The sequence below is a fragment of the Erpetoichthys calabaricus genome, chromosome 13, assembly GCF_900747795.2.
Source record: "Erpetoichthys calabaricus chromosome 13, fErpCal1.3, whole genome shotgun sequence".
NCBI lineage: Eukaryota > Metazoa > Chordata > Cladistia > Polypteriformes > Polypteridae > Erpetoichthys > Erpetoichthys calabaricus.
The window spans coordinates 102,862,303-102,882,462 of NC_041406.2; the positions used below are offsets into that span (position 1 = coordinate 102,862,303).

The 20,160-nt window shown below is 38.6% G+C and overlaps 1 protein-coding gene across 1 annotated transcript in view; it reads left to right on the forward strand.

The window, feature by feature from the left end:
* The first annotated feature begins 4,837 nt into the window (after positions 1–4,837).
* The window catches only part of nbeal2 (neurobeachin-like 2), a 338,784-nt gene continuing 323,461 nt past the window's right edge, over positions 4,838–20,160 (forward strand). The window contains 1 exon segment of the mRNA XM_028817374.2: positions 4,838–5,585. Within this exon segment, the coding sequence (XP_028673207.2) occupies positions 5,535–5,585 (51 nt within the window). The 5' untranslated portion in view covers positions 4,838–5,534.

Consider the following 20,160-nt stretch of genomic DNA (forward strand, 5'->3'; position numbering starts at 1 on the left):
TGAAGGAAAGAGGTTGATTGGTGAAGAAATGCAGAACCTGTGAAGAAAGTTGATCAAGCACATTACCCCCACATACAAATGGGAAAAGATGAAGAGGAAGAAGTAGAAGATTTATGAAGACTATTTTTATGCTTAAAACTCTTTTTAAAAAAATCAGATGAATTAAAAAAGCACTGGGCATGGTGTAAATCACTGATTGTGCTACAGACGGAACAATTAATTACTGTATCTGTCAATCACAACTCCTCTTACTCTTTACCAAGTGCCTGATTTTTAGAACACATCTTCAAAAAATATTACAGAGAGCATTATTAAGTTTTATTCGCAGAAAACACACTGTGTGAAAGACTCAGGAAGCCCAGCCTAAATATAACAGACTGTCTGCTGCAGAAAGACCGGGAAACCTCCGGAGGCAGATGCCCATATGGCCGGTGTGAGGCTGGAGACATGCACAAGCAGAGACACACTTTGCCTCGACCTGCACCAAATGCTCAAAGATTTAAGACGCCTTCATTTCAGCTTTCCTAGATCCGCTCAGAGGCCTTGTGATATAATAATAATAATGAATGATTTATTACTATTTATAAGGTGTTTATGTCCTCTTGATGGAAGAAAAACATGCAAACCATCTGCATAGATTAAAAGCAAAAAAGACATGCCAGCGTAAATTGTAACTTTAAAAAATGATGTGGACCATGGTCAATCAGTGCCTCAAAGATTAGAACTCTTTGAGCACAATGATTTATATTTTGTCATTTTTTTGTACTTCTTGCTGGTATGTGGCCATTTGGTTGCAGCATCAGTACAGAAAGGCAGACATCTGAGAAACTGCTACCTCTGCAGCTCCACCACTGCTTCTTGTACTACTTGTATGGAGGCTGTATCATTCAATGGCTGGCAGCGCTGCCGCAAGTATGTAATAAATAAAAGGCATATAGCCTTTGTGGCCTGTAGCAGCTGGCTTTGGCAAATTCTTAAACATTACTACAGTATTGTTTACTTATGGCTCTCAGCCATAAGTACTAATAGCCTCAACTTGGTCATAAATCTGTGTATGAATGTATTTGAGAAAATCCATGCTGACAATGGGAGAATGTACAATCTGCGGACAATGTAATCAATGCAGCCTTGTGGAGCTGTGAGGCTACAGCATTTGATAAGGTGCCACATGAGAGGTTGGGCATCAAACTAAAAGAAGTGGGAGTTCAAGGTGTTGTTTGTAGATGGGTGCAGAATTGGCTCAGACGCAGGAAGCAGAGGGTTATGGAGCAAAGAACCTGATCAGAAATGGCTGATGTTAAGAGTGGTGTCCCACAGGGATCAGTGCTAGGGCAGCTGCTATTTTTAAAATATGTAAATGATTTGAATAGGAATTTAGACTGCAGATGATACCAAGCTAGGTACAGGTCACTACAGAGGGACTTAGACAGCATACAGGCTTGGGCAGATTTGTGCCAGATGAAATTTAATGTAAGTTAATGTAAAGTATTACATGATGGAAGTAAAAATGTTAGGTTTGAATACACAATGGTAGGGTTTGAAAATCAAAAGTACCCCTTACAAGAAGGATTTAGGAGCAGCAGTGGACTCCTCACTATCAACTGTCAAACGGTGTTCAGAAGCCATGAAGAAGGCTAACAGAATACTGTATTATGTTAAATAGTGTGATGTGTAGAGTACAAGTCCAAGGAGGTTATGCTGAAGCTTTATAACACACTGGTTAGTCCTCATCTGGAGTACTGTGTACAGTTCTGGTCTCCAGGCTACAAAAAGGACATAGCAGCACTGAAAATGACCAGAGAACAGCAACTAGCCTCATTCCAGGGGTATAGGAGATGAATTATGAGTTTTCAGTTTAAGCAAAAGAAGAATAAGAGGAGACCTGACTGAAGTGTTTAAAATTATGAAGGGAATTAGTGCTGTGCATCGAGACTGTTATTTTAAAATGAGTTCAACAAGAACATGGGGACACAATTGGAAACGTATTAAGGGTAAATTTCACAAAAACATTAGGAGGGTTTTCTTTACACAGAAAACCACAGACATGTGGAATAAGTTATCAAGTAGTGTGGTCAACAGTAGACTTTAGGGACTTTGAAAACTCGACGATATTATGTTAGAAGAATTAAGTGGATAGGACTGGCAAGCTTTGTTGGGGTGTTCTCATCTAGATTGTTCTAATGTTCTAACTACTGTTCTACCATTCCGTCCTCTCACATTCCTTTGTCTCTTAATTGATTTATATAAATAACAGAAAAACAAGCAAACTGCTTTAAGTGAATATATTTGAATTCAGATTCCCACATTTGTATATATATTTTAACACATCAATTACAAAAAAATATACAGTATATACATCAGAAATATGCATAAACAGTTTATCAATGGATCAAAACGTTCAAAAACAAATACATATTTAAGAATCTAAACAGGCTTTTACCCCAGAAACATAAATAAAAGTATTCAGACCCTTTACTTTCTTCACATTTCGTTATGTTGCAGCCTCACGCTAAAATCATTTAAATTCATTTTTTCCCAACATCAAACAACACACAATAACCCAGAATTAAATATTGAAAGCAAGATTTTAGACATTTTTCAAATTAATTAAAAAAAATATCATATTGACACAAGCATCCAGACCCTTTGCTATGACATTTAAAATCTGGCTCAGGTTCATGTCATTCTATTGATCATCATTTGAGATGATTCTACACCTTGTTTGGAGTTCACTTGTGGTAAGTTCAATCAACTGGACATGATTAGGAAAGGCCCATGCCTGTTTATAGAAGGCCCTGTACTTGACAAAGTGTATTAGAGCTAAAACCAAGCCATGAGGTCGAATGAAATACCTGTAGAGCTTAGAGACAGGATTGTGTTGAGGCACAGATCTGGGGAAGACTACAAATACATTTCTGTAGCAGTGAAGGTACCCAGGAGCACAGTTGCCTCCATAGTCCTTAAATGTAAGAAGTTTTGAACAACCACAAACAACTCAGTCAAACTGAGCAATCACAGAAGAAGGGCCATGGTAAGAAAGGTGATCAAGAACCCAACGGTCACGCTGACTGAACTTCACAGAACCTGTGTAGAAATGGGAGAACCTTCCAGAAGGACAATCATCGCCGCAACACTCCACCAACATGGGCTTTTCGGGTTAGCCTCTCTTTGGTGAATATCACATGAACATCAGCTTGGCGTTTGCAAAAAGGCACCTACACTCTTAAAAATCCTGTTTTTTTAATGGCACTTTATGTTTTTTTACTGGGTTATGTGGTTCCTCATAGAACTATTGCTTGAAAAAGCCTCACTTGATTCTAGGAAGGATTCCTTGCAAATGAAGTTGGTTATTTGTGCTTTGAAGAACTTCCCAAAATGTAGGAAAAAAAACTGAAATCTTGCACAGTCTCAACTCTGAGCAGATACTTTACTTGCCGTAGACATCCTGTGGCCCAAAGGCGCAAAGTTGTGACTGTGAAATCCCCTCTACCAACAATTCACAAATCAAAAACAGGATTCTTTAGAGCCGATCCTCTCAACTTTGACAGGAAAAAAATGACAGTTTTAATTTCAAGCTGTATTTCATGTTGCTTGCATTGTCACAGAAATCAACAATTGAAGAAGTAATTAAACATGCAACAAAGATGTACATGTGCTTTCTCAATTTTTTAATTTTTAATAAATTTGCAAAAATCTCAAGTAAACTTTTTTCACATTGTCATTATGTGGTGTTGTGTGTAGAATTCTGAGGAAAAAAATGAATTTAATCCATTTTGGAATAAGGCTGTAGCCTAACATAGCAAAATGTGGAAAAAGTGATGCGCTGTGAATACCTTCCGGATGCACTGTATATGTAGGTTTTAAAATAAGCCCGCTTTAAAGCGTAATAAAAAAACATGACATAAAAACGTCACCATTGCACTTGTAGGCTTAGGATTTTATATATACAGTATAGAGTAGATTTCACAATACATTGTAATGAAAATAAAAAGATGTGAAGGGGTCTGAGATTCCAGCCAGTACGCATGTTTATTTATTGAAAAAAGGAAAGCATAATAATAATTAATAATTTTTGCACACGCTAATGCAAAAAGGTTTGACGTAGTCACACACAAGAAAATAAGGTGAGTAATCAATAACCCACTGTTCTGGTCCTTCCATAAACGCCAACTTCTAGTACGTGTGGGGTGCTTTTATATAACGTACTTGGGAAGGGCGGGGCTTCTTGTAGGAAACGGAAGTTGGATCATTCATCTTCCAGCTGACTAGTGTCTGAATTATTATGGGGTGATTAATAATAATTATGGGGTGATTATTACTTACATGGAGGGCCTTGTAGATATCTCTTATGTGCGTGTATATGACATTTTTTATTTGTCCATTTACTTTTTTCATTTTGTCCAAAATATTCTTTTATGCTGCATTGTATTTTGGGGCGAATATAAAAGTATAATGAAGAGGAGTATAGGTCTAATTGAGCCCTCTCATTTGTATTCTTTGTCCTCCTGACTGTGTGACTTGTCCCTCATTCTCAAGATATGCATGTTAAAATAACTGGGATTACAAAATGTACTATTTTGTTGTTGTTTTGTTGGGTGAACATGCCCTACAATAGACTGATAGCCCTTTAGGTGCTGCCGAAAAGGGCTCTGGCTCTCGCAGTGGATTAAAAAAAAATAATGGGTGTTTATTCTGTTTATGAAAAGATGTCACAAAGAAGAAATCGGCCTGTGACCTGCATCCTTGCAGTACACGAGCCACGGACTTCTGCAAAACACCGCGCACACGTTTCTTTACGGTACCTTTCTTTCTACTGGCTGCATATTTCCGCCCGGGCGTCTCTACTTCTGGTCGCAAGGCAAACCAGGTGCACAGGTGCTCCGGAGAGCAGCTTTAATAGACTTCTCTGCATTGTTATTAACGATTAAAGTTACCGCAACACTTTTGCACTAGACTAGATGGCATTCTCATTTTTTCCTCCTTTCTTCTCATACTTCGGCAACGTTTAGTGAGATCGTGGCAGTCAGGTGAAAACTGTGCGCTGGCTCTTTAAGGAGGTACCTGGCTATCTACAGGGGGCCGAACCGCAGCTCTGCTGAACTGAAGTGCCCTAAGCCTTTTTTCTGTGGCAAGGAAAAAAACACGAAAAAAGCTAACGTCAGAAAGTAGAAAGGGACGCCGTGACAGCGCGAGGCGTGTGGCGGAAGAGTAAAGGGACAGTGAGCTGACCGTCGCTCCCACCCCCATTGTGAATGGTAGAGATAAGAAAAGAAGAAGAAAAAAAACTTTAGAAGCAGCGGCTTGTTGATCGGTGGCTCCGGAGCTTCTTTCGTGTACTTCCAGCCATTGTGAAGAGGCGCGGAGGGCGCCCCAGCACTCCTATTCGTGATGCGGCGTTTATTCTAAGAGCCACACGCAGGACACGGCAGACAAGACGTGCGAGGTTCGGCAGAGCAGGAAATGAGAAACGCCGCGTGGGAAGACCCACTCTCCTGACCTAAACGCGGCGGTATAACCGGAGAGAGGGAAACACCATGGCCTCGAAGGAGCGCCTCTACGAGCTCTGGATGCTTTACTTCACAACAGTAAGTGACACCTGTGGATTCCGGGGGCGAGCGTGCGGCGGCCCGCCTCTCCAGTGCCGGAGATTCCGGCTTTTTCGTGGGATGGACGGGCAAGCGTGGAGCGGCTGCGACTTGTGCGCGCGTGTTTTAGTTTATGGCTGCAAAAATAAATGTTACGCGTTTTTTTGCTTAAACTCTTCCAGTAGATCCTGATGTTTCCGCCAGTGCGTTGAACGTCACCTGTCGGGCATGTGTGTGCACTGGAAAGGACTCTCCGGCACCGCAGGTGTGAGAGTAAGGTTCAGGTTCGTGTCTAAGTGGACGTTGCTTATTGTATGTTTGTAGGTTTGGTGACGGTGTAGTTTTTGCTCTTGCAATGCTTAAGCAGACACATTTTATTTAAGAAAACTACAATGGACGATCGAGCGTAGCTTCCATACTTGTATTAATGAAATCGTCCAGCTGTCGGGAACAGATTTCTTAGTATTCATACAGGAAATTTCGCAGTACTGTATTTATTTATGTGAATTAGACATTAAATGTACACACCACATTGTCGTCCCGTCTAGAGATGGTTCACATTTCCACCTTAAGTCCATTCAGCCCGACAGTGTGCCCTGCGAATAGAAATAGCAGCGTTATATGTAAAATCTTCACTGGACTTTGTATACGTTTTTATAAGATGCAATCTCGATGTTGTGTAATTTTAAAATTCCTTTTATAAAAAGATGGGACAAAACCGTTTACAAAACAGCAATCGTGAGTAAACGTTTTATGACCACATTATACGATGCATCATTCGCATATCCATGCAACTGTGTTAGTTTGAACGTCCCAGCCCACTTGTCTCTTTCTTGAAAACACCGTTTAGAAAATAGCCTGCAGTTGGTCTCTATAAATAGTTACAACCTTTCCTGAAATCGCATTTCTAATATAGGTGTACAATACAGTCAATTATCATGCTTTTTATGTGGAATCTTTACCTGTACAAACTACGTAGTTATTATTTAGCTGAAACCTTTACCCAAGGCGTTTAACATTTGAGATACAACTGGTTACATTTCTTGTTTTTCCAATTGGGGCACAAGTGAAGTGTCTTGCTCGTGGTCACTCAGTTTCAGTAGCAATCAAAACCCACAACCTCAGGATTTGAAGTTTTAACCACTACGTCACACTGCATGCCTGAGCACACCAGTCCGACTGCACTGGTGTGTCATGTGCAAGAGAAGCCAAGGTAAACGTCAGTCTTCTTGCTTTTGGAATAAGCGTATATAATTCATCCAGTTACGGGGTCGAACCAGGCCGAATCAATCCAACTCCAATGTCGTACGCACACAATCACTCCCGTTCTTACAGACTCAGCTTACAGTCGTCCTTTGACCTGATTTGCATGTATTTGGGAAGTTTGAGGGAAAACCAGGAAGAACTTCCACCCCCGCAAAAAGTAAATACAGGGAGCATGTTACAATTTCTCGCAGGCAAGTGATCGGCCTAAAATGCAAACTTAATTAATCGATAATTCATATCATAGCTCTGTGAGATTGCAAAATGTAAATAAAAATCGGAGATTTTAATTTTAACAACTGCAGTTCCCATTGTCAAATTTATAGAAGCCTTATTTTGCACTATGCGGAACTGAATTATTTGAATGGGCCCAATCCCGGATGAGACGCAGTAATAATAAAAGGGATCCAACAGATGTACACTTCACTGAAATAACCAAGTCTCCAATTAGTCTTAACAGCGTGCCTCTGTAGGAAACCCACTCCAACATGCACACCCCACGCACAAGGCATACAAAAGTGAAAATTATACCTAAAAGCGGAAACTCGTTTTACTTTAAAAGTAATTTTTATTTTAACACTGTGGGGCATTATTTACCATACAATGCCATTATTTCTAAGACAATCACTGCCGTGGTACCTGGGGCTCAAAATGTTACAGTCAATATTTTTGTAGCTCCGAATTGTTATCAGATTCATGTAAACTACTTCCTTTGTATTACAGAATCGTGGCATCTGACGTTTATAAAAGAGGTCAAATAAATATTCGTGCACATGTTCTCATTTATGATAAGAAACACGTTGTTATTCTATTTTCCATTTTAACAGCGAGGCAGAGGAATGCTCTTTAAAAGCGGAGGAGGGCTGCTTGCAGAATGGCACAGTTTGCTTTCCACCTTTCCCCCCGATTCAAGAAGGAGGAGAACACGCTGCTTAGCCTTAAACTTCCAGCCAGATCATGCAGGAGCAGCCTCGCAGGGCTTTAGTGCGCCGTTCGATTGTGCAGCGATCGGTTGCTTTTTGTTGGTTCGTTGCCAAGTGATTGCGCTTCGATCCTGGTTTTGTTTGAGTCTGGGGTGTCTTTTGTTTGCGATTTGTACGTTCTCCACGCGATTTCCCTCCCAGAGTGCAGTACAACGACCCAGTTAAATGTAGTCACTAATTAACATTTCCCATTAGTGAATGTGCTTAAGTGTCTGTGCCATGCGATATAGTGGCATCGGAGGTAGTTCTCATTTTTCTACCATTAGAGGAGGCTGCTGCCATAATGGATTGCAGCTTGAGCTGCGAACTGATACATATGGAATTTTTATTTCATTTCCTAAATAACTTTTAACCTTCTCAGTTAACTTTCTTCATGAATTACGCTTGTAATAAAATTTCATTCCGTTTGAGCTCCTTGTGAGTCACAGATTTCGAGCACTATATTGTGCATCTTAAAACTAAAAAAATAATAAAATATATTTTTAACAGTAATTTGATTCATTTTCTTTTTCTAAATAGCCCACTTGCACTTGTATTTCACTTTAATGTAGATACCATGTTGGGTTGCATTTAATTTTGGCACAAATCATCTGTCATCAATTTATACTGAATTTAGAATTTACAAAAGAGTATCCTGAAAGAGAATTCAAAGAAGTAAGAAACCTTAACTAAAATCTCTAATCTTATGTGTGAGCCACTGCGGACAAGTTGTTTGCTCACATCCAGGTTGGCAAAGTTAATTACTGCAAGAGCTGTATTAAAGCTTAGCAAGTTAAAGAAAGGAATCCTATTGTCCATTGAAAGGAAAAAATATATAAAAAGTAAATGCAAAGCATATCAAGATGTTTTTATATGTACCTCATTGGAACTTATGTGCATGTTGCCCCAAGAATTTTAAATGTGAGTCTTTCTTTATTCTGTATAGTCAAATTGTTACTTCAAATATGAAATTTTTTAATGTCAGTTATTGGTTGACAGCCTTTCTGTGAACAAAAAAGCTTGTCTGTCAAATTTAGATTGTATGCCTGCTGTTGTATGTAATGTGCTATAACTGAATATTAATCTTGGAGAATGCCGAAATACTTGCTACTACCTACCCATCAGGTTTTTAGTTCAGGTAAAATGTGTGCCTCAGGTCCAGCCAGAAGCCAGAAAAGGTTAACATGCTGGTGTTTCTGGCTAATATCTTGGGGTTAAAGGCCAACAAATCCTGAATGGGCACTGAGATCAGGATGGGGAAGGATTTATATTTATTCCTTTTAAAAGTTCAATTAAGATGTAAAACATTTTTTCTGGGTTTTTTTTGTCATAAAATGCACAACTTCAATAAAACCATTTAAAACTGACCTTTTTCCATAAGATGTGTATTTTGATAATTACCATAATTTATTTTGAAAATTTGACATGAAGAAACATTTTGTTTGCAAATGGTGAATATTTTAATTTGGATTTGTATCCAAAGTTTTGTATTTTTCGTGAATGTGTATAGTGCAGCATGTTAATAACTATTCATTAGAAGTTTTTATATTTCAATTAACGGTATGACATTACCTGAAAGTTATTGAAGTAAGATGAAGTGTGTGCAGCTTTAATCATTATATAAAACATGATCTTTTAGAAGATCCTATAATGCAAATATTTAGTTGTCAGAGAGCCATCTCAACTAAATGTTGTGTTAATGTATTTTTGAATCAGGGTTTTACAGAAAAGTGAGTTCATCCCTACTGAGCTAAATAAGTAAAATTTTTATGATACTGTTTTGAAATCATATTGCCCATCCCCACTTTAAATATATTTCCACTATTTCAAAAATGTGTTGTATGAATTAAGACAAATGTTTCTCTGATTATGTAACCCATTGCTTAATTCAAGTAGACTGTTCAGTAGATTGGTGCAATAGGAACTGTGAATGTCAAAAAGACTAAGGAAATGTTATTTGGCTAATTTGGCCTGCATGTTCATCTATGATTGTTCTGGGGTGGAGGTAGACATAGTGACTTAATTTAAATACTTACAAACTCTCCTGGATAATAATTTTATTGGAATATGAATACAAAAACATATATTCTAATTGCGTCTAACATTTATTTCTCCTCCATAAACTTGGACTGTTTAAAGTGGACCAGGATCTCATGTTGTCTTTGTATCACAGTGTGATGCAGTCTGCTATCACTTTCAGCTTTATTGCCTGGTTTAGTAGCCAGAGAAATTAAAATTTAAAAATGCTCCAGCAGATTTTCAAAGCTAGAAGTAAAGTTGTGGGGGCTGATGTCGATAATTTGGTTCATGCCTGCCAAAGTGCAATTTTGAAAAAAACAGAAATCAGCTCCAATGATGATAAACACACATTACATGCAGAACTTTACTTCAGTAAATTAGGGAGGATGGTCTCTTTAAAAACCCACACTAATCGCTGCAGAAATTTCTTTTCCAGTGACCCACATGTGTTTAGTAAGGAATATCAAAGATAGGAATAATGCCAAAATCATGGAGTTTTTTATATGTATCATTTCACCATTTTAGGTAAAAACGCCCTATATGTGCTAAAGTAGTTACCATATAATCAGTTTTCAAATAAGCCAAATATTTTGGAAGTTCTGGGTAAGTTTACATTTGTCTCGTCTCTTTTTATTTTATTTTATTGTTTTAATTTTGTCTGTTACTGGCTGCAACTGAGAAGGCAAAGTTCATGATTTCTATACATGAGTAAATAATAACTTTGAATCTTTATTTCGGTAGTATTTTTACTTATAGAGGTATAACATCAGTCAAATAAAAGTGGGAATGAATGAAAATATATTGCAAAATGAATATGTAAAACATAAAAAGCATAATGTAATTGTAATGTAACCCAGTAGTATCATACCATGAAGCACCCTCAGTGATTTCTACCACTGTTTAATTTGTTAGCTTGTTTATTTTACCTATACTGTATGTATATATATTTTTGTGATTCAGTTTCACATCAAAGTATTCACAGCACTGTTCACTTTAGACAGCTTTCAAGCACAGATTTACAAATAATAAACCAGCAATGGAAAAGTACCATACTATCTAAGTGTATACATGCTTAAATGAATAGTAACTGCTTTCTATAGAAGGGAATTTTAAAGAAAATCTGATAAATGAGAGATATGGACAGATGGCTACAGTCTTGAAGAGAATAAAACTCAATATACGGTAACAATATTCTTGAAGGGAAAGTAGAACACTTTGTGTCCATGGTTCCTTGAAATATTTGTTTGGTCATGCTGACCCAGACGAGCTGGTCACCACCCCATCCTGAGTATTCAACAGTATCACACTGTACATGCTTTGGCTTGAAGTGTTCATTCTTTGTCGTGGGGGAGCTGCAGTGGCTGCAAGTTTTCATTCCAGTCAAGACAATGTGATTTGATTTTTTTGGGCTTAATTTTCATTCACTCACTTGTTGGAATTTAGTACTCTTATTTACTTCTTTAACTTTCAAACTGCTGTATTCATAAATGTTACTTCTTGTTTCCTTAATTAGCTGCCTATTAGGACTGATACTGTATGTAAATAAGACTGGGACTATCGGAGAACATTTGGGTGGTGTCTTAAGAAAAGTAACATCTACAATATTAAAAAATGTTTCATAAGGCAGAGTATAGGCATTATATTAACTCAGATTGTTAAGTAAGATGGTTCAATAATAGGAAGGTTTGGCTTTGAATTGAGAAATTAGTTGGTGAAAAATATTTCACTGTGGGAAAAGTCATTGTGGATTTCCAAGTACAAGACTGGACACCCTGGAGCTATGGAATAGTCATATGATGATCTGATGCTATGATACTTTTGTAAAAGGCTGATGTACTATATTTTGGCTAGGCTTACATTGTAAAATAATTGTATTTTTAAAGAACCTTTTGACCATATAACCATATGGAAAAGAAAAAGTATTTAAGTACATTTGGGTCTAAGCATGAAAAAGCAAAACGAGTCTGACAATGGACAATTTTAGAGAGGAAGGAAGACTGCCTGTCCATAGCAATGTCTTATCTTTATTAAGATGGGTTGCTGTAAATGTGGTAGTTGATTTTTGTTCACTCAGTTGTTTGGGAATGGGTCTAAGAGGAGACTGGTTTTGTTTTAAAAATAAGTGGTTGAATTTCTGCATTATTAATTTTAAAATGATTAAGATGGACTGGCCAAAGAATGCTGTGCTTCAGAATAAGGTCATCCACCTGAAGCTAAACATGTTTGGGCCTGGCCTGTTCTTGGATGGGACGCCATATAGGATAAGCTTGGGTTTCTTCTAGAGGATGTGCTGTTGAAGGCATCAGAGGTACTGTAGTTTACCCTGCAGTGTGTGTGTGTGTGTGTGTGTATATATATATCCAAAAGCCCCAATGTAGTAATGGGGACATTGTGCTATAAAAATTGACCGTTCTTCAGATGAGATGTAAAACTGAGATCCTGACTGCCAGTGGTCATTAAAGATCCCTCTGCATCATTTTGATATATATATATATATATATATATATATAATATTTTATTTTGATTTGACGTATTTTATTAATCCCTGAAGGGAAGTTGTATTTTCACATGACTTTTGGAGGTGAGAACACAGGGTCAACTATCTTTCAGTGTCCCTAGAACAATCTTCAGGTTAAGCTCCTTGCTCAAAGGCCCAGAAGAGTAGAATCTCTTTTTGTCAGTAGCGGGATTTGAACTGGCCTCTTTTGATAAGAGTAGGGTTTATCCCAGTGTCCTGGCTAAACTGGCCCCTATTACCTGGCCACTCTGGCCCCCTAATCATCCCCTGTCTCTAACTGGCTAATTCTCTCTCTCTCTCACCCCTTTACCACATACTGTTGGTGTAAGAATGGCTGCTGTCGCATCATCCAGGTGGGTGGTACGCATTGTTGGTGATTTGAAGTGGTTTCCCTCTGTCTATGTAAAGCACATTGAGTAGCGAGAAAAGTGCAATATAAATGTAATAATTATCTGTTGTTAAAGTTTTCAAGTGTGGCTCTGTGGTCAATTTTGATTATATTGCTTAAATGAATTTTTGAGTTTCTCCTTACTAGATATTTTGGGTAGCAGACAGTCAAGAACTGTAGGTGAGATAAAATAGCTTCCGCAGTTTAAGATCACTGAGCTACAGGCTGTCACTTAGTCTGGCGGTTTTGCAGACATGTTTTGTAATAAAATTAAGTCCCCACCAGTTGGCATGGAGACCCCCTCTTTTGAACAATCTGAATTGTTTGTAAATATTGTCTAAGGCAGGTTATAAATGCTGTGTTTTAGATGACTACCAAGTTGCTTATCAGCAGTTAAGGAAGTACAGGTTAGTGTACACTACTTCTCTAATGCAAATTGTTTGTTAGGGGTCAGAGTCCATCACAATCCAGTTTAACCATTTTCTTTCTGTGTTATGTGCATTGATAAGAATATTTTCTTTATTAACTAAGGTTCCTGAAAAGGGCTCTCACTAGTATTGACATGCATTAACAAGATACTGGCAAGAAAATCCAGTTTAACCTCTGAAACTCCAATGCCTTACCTTCAGTGGGGCATTTTACTTCATCTGCTTGGTTTCATAGCAAGATATTTTAACATTCTGAATTGCTGCTGTTAGTGTGCATTTTATTTTCAGAATCTGTGACATGTTGCTGAGTGTTAAGTACCACCTAGTTATCCGAGAGTCTAGGTTTTGACTTTTTAGTCCCCTTTGAACCTGACAGGCTGTTTTTCAGGCCAGCTGCATGGTGGTATGTACCAAAATGTCAGTATAATAGACCACTTATCTACAGGCATAACCCTGTTGGCCTGAATAATGGCCTATGCATAGCCCGTATGCTACACTAGCATTGCTGTACATTACCTTCTGACTCTTGCAATTCACTGCTGTAGAGGAATAGAGGCTAAGGATCTGTGCTGCTATCTGGAAGGTTGTTGGTTCAAAACCCATTACTGCCAGAAGGGATCCTACTCCGTTGTGCCCCCGAGCAAGATCCTTAACCTGAGAATTGCTCCAGGGATTGCTCTGCAAAGGTTGACTCTGCACTCTGACCTCAAAACATCATGCATAAAGACAGTTTCCTCTCTGGGAGTAATAAAGTGTACCAACCAAATAACTATCTACCATCATTACCTGACTGTTTAGCATACTAGCCTTCTCTGTTTTAGACTACACACATAATATACCACTGTCTAGTTACGCTGTTATGTTACTTGTGCAGGTTTCACTTGTTTTTTTAGAAGGAAAGTTACTTTTGTTTTCGTTCATAAGTTTACAGAATGAAACCAAATGAATTTCAGTTGTACTTTAGCATTGGATCAACTCAAAACAATGCATGCATGGTATGAGCAGAGAAGTACAAGCAGGCAAAGAAAGGTTTTGCTCTTCTGTTCCACAGAGGTTTCTTTTCTTCCTTAGGACAGCAGCATTACGGTGTGACAGGTGTACCGCCCCAGTCAAATTCCTGACCTGCCCCTGTCCACAGAGCGGGTCGCACTGTACCCGAGGGAATTCAGGTGCTTGACACTAAAAGTGAGAGCCCAGCGGTAAATGGGAGATGTGGGGTGATTGATCCAGGGGTGGTTTAAATCATTTCAAGTGTTGTGTATTGCGTCTGGCATTGAAAACTGTTTTGGAGGATATCACTCAAATGGTGCAGTTTTGGTGTTATGTCTGTACAATGAACAGTACAAAATGATGAAAAATGCGAGACTGTACAGTACGTGATACAGCTTGTTCTATAGTATTAATCTGTTAAAACATTGTGCTTTAACGTCGCATTCTTATAGTCATAATAAAACTTTACTTTTATCAATCAAGATGTTTGGTTGAAAATTGCTGGGCAAGCTTGGGTTATAGTGCCGAAACACTGGGGAAGGCAGGGCTTAGAGGGTTAAGCGTATAAATGTATCACTCTGTGGTGCTTCAGTTTTTTCCATTCTGTCTGGTTTGGCTGAGGAGACTTTGTTTGAAACAGAATTCATCAAATCGTCTAAACACAGTCACTTAGTTTGTGTAAATTACCATCATGTCTTTAATACTGTCCTTCAGTTTGCATCAGGTTTAGTTGGGTAACCATTTTGAACAAGTCAGAAAATGTTTGAAGAACCAGCATTACGTAATTTGTTGAGCTAGCCGATTCTCTGCTGTACCACTAATGCTAAAAGTCAACAAAAGACACTGCTTTACATTTTTCAATACATGTTTTGCTTGTGGGAGAAAATGAATACTTTTTGGCAAAAGAACCATTTCTCATTTTTCTGCATGAATGGAATGACGGAAAGCTGTTTTTTGGTTGTAAAGTATACGTTTTCATTGTGGTGTTGGTTTACATGTAATTTCAAATTTTTGAATGCACGCTGCTGTGTGCCTTATTGCTGAATTAGACATTACATTGCATTCACTAGAGTTGTGAAAAACATAAGTTTTTAAGCCTTTTTTGCATTCAAATGCAAAGACAGGTTTTGCATATCTTTATTACTATATTTATTAAGAATAATATGTATTTGCTGCAGCAAGCCTATTTAGTGTTTATAAAACCATCTTCTATTACTGCCTGATGCCACACAATCGTCATTTTACTCCAGACATTTTTACTGGATTGATCACTGACACATATGAGAAGATAGAAAATAGACAGCTTTTTTTATTTTAGCAATCAAGGGTGAGTTGATAAATGAAGTAATGAGCCACAAAAATCAACAAAAGCTTTGCTTCCCTTCCTGAACATAACCAGGCAAAACTCCCCTGCCTAACAGGTAGAGCGACCTGCCAGGTTGCTGAGAAACCTCACCCTAAAACATGTCCTTTCATCTTCACCCGGCTTTTCATTTCTGAATGGCTGCTCTTCAAGAAGTGTTTTCTGCTTTGCGTACCACAAACGCTCTCCCCCATTCACTCAAGGATCACTGGTGTGGAGTACAAAAATTACTCAACCTTTTTCTGCTTATAGTGTCCACCTTGGCTGGCTGTTATCAGTGTCCAGCTAAAGCTGGCAAATTCAAAAGAAGTGTTTATATAAGGTACAAGCTAGTAATAGATAATTATGTTCTAAATACAATGTATAAAAAGAATATATCAATTTTCAGTCCCCATTTTTGTTCTCCATGGTAATTAAGGTAGCGAGGCCAGAATTTTTCCCGGGAGCACTGTGTTCAAAGAGGGATCAAAGCCTGACTGGATATTATTCCATTCCAGGAGTCACTCACGTATGCAGTCATGCTCTCATTTAAAGTAACCATTTAATCTTACATGCATGTTCCTGGGGGGAAAAAAATCACCTTGACCCAGGGAGAGCATGTAAACACCACACCTATAGTTACTAGGTTAGATTCAGATCGAGACTCTGGAGATGTGGGGCAGTGGTTCTAAGCTAAGTTTGTTTAATTGTGCTCTCATTCACTTGGTGCTCGGCAGGTGTCACTGCTCTTCTTCCTCCTATTATGGTTTTCTTTGTCATGTAATCAGTCAGTGCGATTTATTGGATACTCAGCTGATGTCACTGCTCTTCATTTTCTTTCTGCCTTGTCACTTGGTTTTCTGATCACTTTAATGTAACATCTGTAACTGCTGCTTTTGCTGTTACAGTTCCAGAACATATCGAGTGCAAAACTTTCGAGTAAGACCATTAGGTGACAGATGTTACCAGGCCTAGGCATTTTTTAATGTACTGTCTGTCTATCTAAAATATATGGGTGAATGGGTGGAATATGGTGGTGGTGATTGGTTACAGTAGATTGTTTTGTCAAATAAAGAAATGACACGATTAGAAATAACAGTAGAGGTGGTGAGATAAGAGGGAGTTGGCTACTGGAAAATAGAGGACAGATAGCGTTGGTGGATGACACAGTATTGAAGAAGGAGAATCAAAGTGAACTGAAAATGGTGAATTACTATTATTTGCACTTTATTCTTTCTATAGTTATTACTGGCTTGTTGGATGAAGATCAATTAAAATGTTAAATTAATACAAACAAAAAGGAAATCACAAGAGATTTGTCTTAAAAGAAAACAAATGGTGTTTTTTTTTCCTTATCGGCTGTGCTTGTCAGCAGCAGTTTTTTATGGCTGGGAAAATGCTGAAAGCTTGAAGCTGAATTTGTAAATTGAAATATTATTGTTTGGAGAAGTGAACAAGTGGATATTAAATGTTCTTAATCTGTTTTTTGGCTAGGTATATGTACATTTGTAATATCGAATGTTGTGAGTCAAATAGGTTAAAGACACACAAAATATAGTGTAAAGATTTATACACTAATAATGATAATGTACATCATAGTTCAGAAAGCTGCCATTTTTTTCCCCTAACAAATCGTAAAATTGCTGTTAAGAGAGGCACATCTATATATATAATTCACTAAGCCGGGAGACAAGTAGCCACCCATGGAAAGCACGCCGGAAGGGGCGTGGATTCACTAAGCCGCCGACAAGTAAGCCGCCCATGGCGCACGCAGGAAGGAGCCACGCCCACCAACTCTAAGACCATTGGATACGATAACAACTCGCAGAGCCACGCCCACCAACTCGGACGCGACGACTGGGGAAAAACACTATCTGGGCTAGAGGCCACATGCATCTCTGAGCCACGTTGACTTTTCATTAGTCAACCTCAGTCGAACCTCGGTTCACACAGAGGCAGCGCCAGAGAGAGACAGAGGCACACAGGCAGCCAGAGAGAGAGAGAGCCGCGCACACACACGGGCAGAGCCAGAGAGAGACAGGGGCACACAGGCAGGCAGTGAGAGAGAGAGCCGCGCACACACACACAGGCAGCGCCAGAGAGAGACAGAGGCACACAGGCAGGCAGTGAGAGAGAGAGCGAGCCGCGCACACACACAGGCAGAGCCAGAGAGAGACAGAGGCACACAGGCAGCCCGAGAGAGAGAGCTGGGCACACACACGGGCAGAGCCAGAGAGAGACAGAGGCACACAGGCAGGCAGTGAGAGAGAGAGAGCCGCGCGCACACACGGGCAGAGACAGAGGCACACAGGCAGGCAGCCCGAGAGAGAGGCACACAGGCAGGCAGTGAGAGAGAGAGAGAGAGAGAGAGAGAGAGAGAGAGGCACACAGGCAGGCAGTGAGAGAGAGAGCCGCGCACACACACAAGCAGAGCCAGAGAGAGATGGAGGCAGAGAGACAGAGGCACACAGGCAGCCCGAGAGAGAGAGCCGCGCACACACACGGGCAGAGCCAGAGAGAGACAGAGGCACACAGGCAGGCAGTGAGAGAGACAGACGCGCGCACACACACAAGCAGAGCCAGAGAGAGACGGATGCAGAGAGTCAGAGGCACACAGGCAGCCCGAGAGAGCCGCACACACACACAGGCAGAGCCAGAGAGAGACAGAGGCACACACACAGACAGATAGATAGATACTTTATTGATCCCAAGGGGAAATTCACATTCTCCAGCAGCAGCATACTGATACAATAAACAATATTAAATTAAAGATTGATAATAATGCAGGTAAAAAAAACAGACAATAACTTTGTATAATGTTAACGTTTACCACCACGCTGTATGCAGCGTGTAAAACAGTTTGCGAGGGGTATTCCATGGTCTTAGCAGTGTCTGAACTTCGATGTGAATCGATGTATGCAGCGTGTAAAACGCTGTATTGTATGTTGCCCTCTCCAGAGTTGCATCTTTTCATTCACCTACAGTCGTATCCTCAAAACCAACCCCATTTGGACAACTGTGTCTTTCAGGAAGTGTTCACCCATCAATACATAATTATGCGGTGTATGCTACGCTGCGGGTTGGCTAGTTTATTTTGTTTTTTATGTATGTCTTTGACTATTTTACTGTTTATTAACTTTTCAAATTAAATTTTTGTTCCTTTTTTATAATGATCTCCAACACTTAATGCTGAATTTTTTACACACATATATATATTTTTTTTTACACTAACAGGTTAAATGGTTTTTGCCATTGACACATTTTTAAAAATTACCTTAGAAATTAACAATTAGTTATTCTTATTTATGTTGGTACATATTAATGGTTACAGACGGGTCTGAAAACATTCTCAAATTTTAATTATTCACACACCCATTTTTTTTTTATCTTGTTTGTTGTTGCAGACTTACACAGGCACCATGTCTCTGTCTTAGCTGTTTTTTATTTAGTGAGTATTATTTTATACTCTGCTTATGTTATTCTTAAATTAACTGTATGCAAAATTAACTGGAAGGTGACAATTTTAATGTGTAAATTTAGCATTATTGGTAGTGCTGCAGTGAGGATGAAAAATTAAAAAAAAAAAAAAAATTGTTGGTAAATGGTTATGACACGGTTGAGATGTAACATTAGCTGCAGTACATTTCATAAAGTATATATTACAGAAACGAGGCGAAAGCAAAATGTATTCTGGGTTTACTTATTGTTACCTTGTATGGTTACTGCTATTCTGACAGGATTTAATGTTCATATTGAAGAGGTGCTGCAATTCACTAATTTATTTTTTATTGCAGTTTTTTCTTTTTATAATTTACGATTAAAATTAATTGTGTGTGTGTTTTTTTTTTTTTTTGTTTTTTTTAAACAGTATGTTTGTTTTGTTTATTATTTCTTTTTCTACTTCATTTTTATTATTTTTCAGATGATTTTTAATGACATTTATTATTCTTGAAAATATACACAAGCATAACTTCTGTAAGTTAGCCACAAAGTCCAAAGTAACCTTTCTCTTCTGGCCTTAAAGATCAGCAGATGGTAAATGTTTGAGGACAAAATTTGCTTCAATTAACATTCTTCTGTTTCCTTGCCTTTAAGCGGTCTGCAAGTACACTGCTGAAGGGCACATTTGTTAAATCCGGCAACTCACTCCATAGAAGCTGACTTTGCCTCAGCTGGCTTTCAGTTTGAGGAACTCACCTTATGGTTGCATTGTTGCTGATGTATGGTTACAATTAGTTTTATTTCCCTTTGCTATTCATGAAGTGTCTAAAGACTACAGATTTGTTTTAAAAATGTTTCTTTAAAAGATGTATTTAGTTTTTTGTGTTCTAACACTAAGATAGAAGCTAGTAGCAAGTGCTCTGCTCTCCAGAAAGAGTTATTTCACATTCTGTTACTGTATCTTCAAATGTGTGTGGCTCCTTATCCAGTGAAACTTCAAGCACCTAATTATTTATTCCCTGTAAACTATTTTAATATTACTGCACCCTAAACCATTAGTGCTTTTTCTTTAGTTGAAAAATCAAGCCAGGTGTGTTTTAGTATTGTGCATTGTAACTGTCTTGTGGTGTAGATCAAGCTGTAGTCTTTTAGTTTATAGTGTGTCTAACCTACTGGCTATTTAAAAAAAAAAAAAAAGAAAAAGAACAAGAAACTGACTAGCAC